Source organism: Hipposideros armiger, unplaced genomic scaffold, assembly GCF_001890085.2.
Source record: "Hipposideros armiger isolate ML-2016 unplaced genomic scaffold, ASM189008v1 scaffold_10, whole genome shotgun sequence".
Taxonomy (NCBI): Eukaryota; Metazoa; Chordata; class Mammalia; order Chiroptera; family Hipposideridae; genus Hipposideros; species Hipposideros armiger.
The window spans coordinates 6,377,880-6,380,843 of record NW_017731360.1 but is presented as its reverse complement, the minus strand read 5'-3'; the positions used below and the strand labels follow the sequence as shown (position 1 = coordinate 6,380,843).

Below are 2,964 nucleotides of genomic sequence, written 5' to 3'. Positions count from 1 at the left end.
CTTTCAGGAAGGGAAAAAAGCTGTTAATTGGCTAATGGATTCTGGGTATGGCAGATAGGTTTTTATCATGTGGGCCAACCTCAATTGGTAGTTCCGTGGAGTTCTGTGTTGAGAAGGATTCTGAGGCCGGGATTGATGAGCAACAATTATGGGCACAATGGACACAACAGAGGAATGGCAGTATGTCCACATAGTTGTGGTGTCTTAGTGAGGGAGGCCTTTATCTTTGGTGACTAATGCAGTGCTCATAGTGGGGACACTCAGGTTGCTGTCAGCTTCACATAGGGGTTTAACCTCTTGAGAAGGACCAGTGGTCACTAGCCCCATTCCAGTAACTCCCAGCCCTGGTCTCCTCCTAGTCACCCTCTGCTACCAGAGAGATGGTCCCTTTGGTCCCTAGGCACCTCTTTCCATACTTTTAATGCATTCAACACAGGTTAATTGCTGCTTACTGTGTGCTGGGCACTGGGAACGTGGATGGACAAAACAAGGTTCAGGGAAATCTCATTTTAGTTGTGTGCACTAGGAAAACCAGAGTTTTCCAGCGTGCCATGGGGAATGGAGATGATGATGCAGTTTATTATGTCTGGTAGGATCTAGAGAGTCTTCCTAGAGGAATAGTGTATCTGGGCCATGAAAAAAAAGTAGAATTTTTAGCAGGCAGAGATGGGATAAAGAGACTTTGGGGTGAGAGCCCAGTGGTCTATGTGAAAAATCAAAATTGTCTAGGGTGGGTGGAGTGAAAGAGGAAGGAGTCAGGGGAAGAGAAGAAACTACAAATGTGGATCACGCAGGGTTTAGGATGACTGACTGAGGAGTTTGGGCTCTACCTCATTAGTGACAAGAAACTTACAGACCTCTCCAAACATACCCCATCCTAGTCCCTGGGAAAAGACCTTCACATATTCTGGGCCTCCTCACTCTGAACACACACACTCCTCTATGTTCAGCTCTCATTCTTCCTTTCCACATGTCAGATACTGCTTCTAGACCCCCAGCTAGGGGAGAAGAATCTGGGAGCCCCCCTTTGGGGCAACTTGGGTCAACAACTCTTGCTTCTGACCACAGGGAGCCTGGTGGATTTTCTCAAGACCCCTGCAGGCATCAAGCTGACCATCAACAAACTCTTGGATATGGCAGCCCAAGTAAGGAGAATGGGGAGGGCTGGGCAGGGGCACAGGGCAGTGGGGCAAGACTGCTGACCTGTACCTGGCCTGCAGATTGCAGAGGGCATGGCATTCATTGAAGAGCGCAATTATATCCACCGTGACCTGAGGGCTGCCAACATCCTGGTGTCTGACACGCTGAGCTGCAAGATCGCAGACTTTGGCCTAGCACGACTCATTGAGGACAATGAGTACACAGCCAGGGAGGGTAGGTGTGGGATATAAGGGAAGTCTGGGGCTTCCAGAGTCTAGCCAAGCAGACCCAGATGACCTCACTCTGCCTCCTCCCAGGAGCCAAGTTTCCCATTAAGTGGACAGCACCAGAAGCCATTAACTATGGGACCTTCACCATCAAGTCGGACGTGTGGTCTTTTGGGATCCTGCTGACAGAGATTGTCACCCATGGACGCATCCCTTACCCAGGTCAGGGCCAAGGACAGGAACTGAAAAGGGTGATGGGGAAGGGTGGCAAAATCCATGTCTTTATACTCACTTCTTCCTAGGCTCAGAATCTGAAACTTTCTAGCTGTTTCTTCTCCATCTTTTCAGGGATGGGACTCCATTATCCCCAGTTAGGTGCCACATCAACTACAGCTGGCTTTCACCTCTGTCTCTGGATCTCTCTTTCCCTTCAATAATCCCAGTTCTTCTGGTTAGTTCTGACACAGGCAACCTAGTAGGGTAGAAGAGGATCTGGCCTGAGAGGCAAAAGGCCTGTCTTTTATTACCAGATCAACCATGATGCTAACTTTTTGTTTGATCACATCATTCCTTCTTTTCCCATCTGTATAATGTAAGGTTAGAATAGTACCTGGCTCATACTAAGCACTCAAGAGTGTTAGGTTTTGTTATTAATCATCACTTTATGCAAGTGACTTTGGGCAGGTTAACTTCACCTTTTTGAGCCTCGATTTCCTGATATGAAAAATGAGACTATTTGTGAAAGAGCTTGACTCATAATAGGTGTTCACTAAACACTGACTTCCCTTCCCTCTGAAGCTTTCTGTCTAAAGAATGAGAGAGACATGAAAGCAACTGATTTCCACCCTCTCCCACCCTCCCCTTTATCTTGTGGACAAAGTCCTTTACCCCTGAATTCAGCTAAGAAAGAGATGGAATTTTTTTAAAGGAACTTGCTAGGAAACTGGGGAAAGGAAATAGAACACAAAGACAGGGCAGGGAGGTCATGGAACACAGTGGCTGGATTTGTAGAAGCTTCCCATATCCTGAGAGCAGTGTACACAGAGCTTTGCTCCAGGAATGTAAAGGCACCTTAGAATCAGGTGAGAGCCTGAAGGACTTCCTGACCCTGGACTTGTCCCATCACAGAGTCCAGCGGCAGTACTGGGGCTAGAACCACACTCTGGCCACCTTGCCAAGGGCCCTCACTGCTCCTCCATTGTGCCCATAGAGGTGAACCCACAGAGAATTTCTCTAATGAAGAAAAGAAGCATTGAAAGCATGATGATAAATGGCAACTGACACATGGCTTCAGGATCAGGGAGACAATAGGGAGTAATGGGGACCTGGGTGAATTTGCATTTGCTCTAGGAGATGCTGGATCCCAAATCCAGATCTTTTGTTTTTTTAAGAGAAGCTAAAACTTGGAGTTTTAGAAAAATTTTCCCATTTCCAAATATTGGTGATTGATTCAAATTATTTAAAAACAATATAGGGGCCAAACCAAAGTAGGTCTGTGGGCTATATTTAGGCTGGGTTTAGCCTATGGGTTTGCAGCCATGAATCTAGCTTTGGGTGTTTAGTTTCCAGGCCTATGTCCTCTGATGTCCTTATTATT

At 46.8% G+C, this 2,964-nt stretch overlaps 1 protein-coding gene across 1 annotated transcript in view; it reads left to right on the top strand.

The window, feature by feature from the left end:
- Positions 1-1,669, top strand: part of LOC109390751 (tyrosine-protein kinase Lck-like) — a 5,661-nt gene extending 3,992 nt beyond the window's left edge. Inside the window, exons 5-7 of the mRNA XM_019657650.1 lie at positions 934-1,145; positions 1,221-1,374; positions 1,458-1,669. Coding sequence (XP_019513195.1) covers positions 934-1,145; positions 1,221-1,374; positions 1,458-1,669 — 578 coding nt within the window. The remainder of the gene's footprint in view (positions 1-933; positions 1,146-1,220; positions 1,375-1,457) is intronic.
- Positions 1,670-2,964: the final 1,295 nt, after the last annotated feature.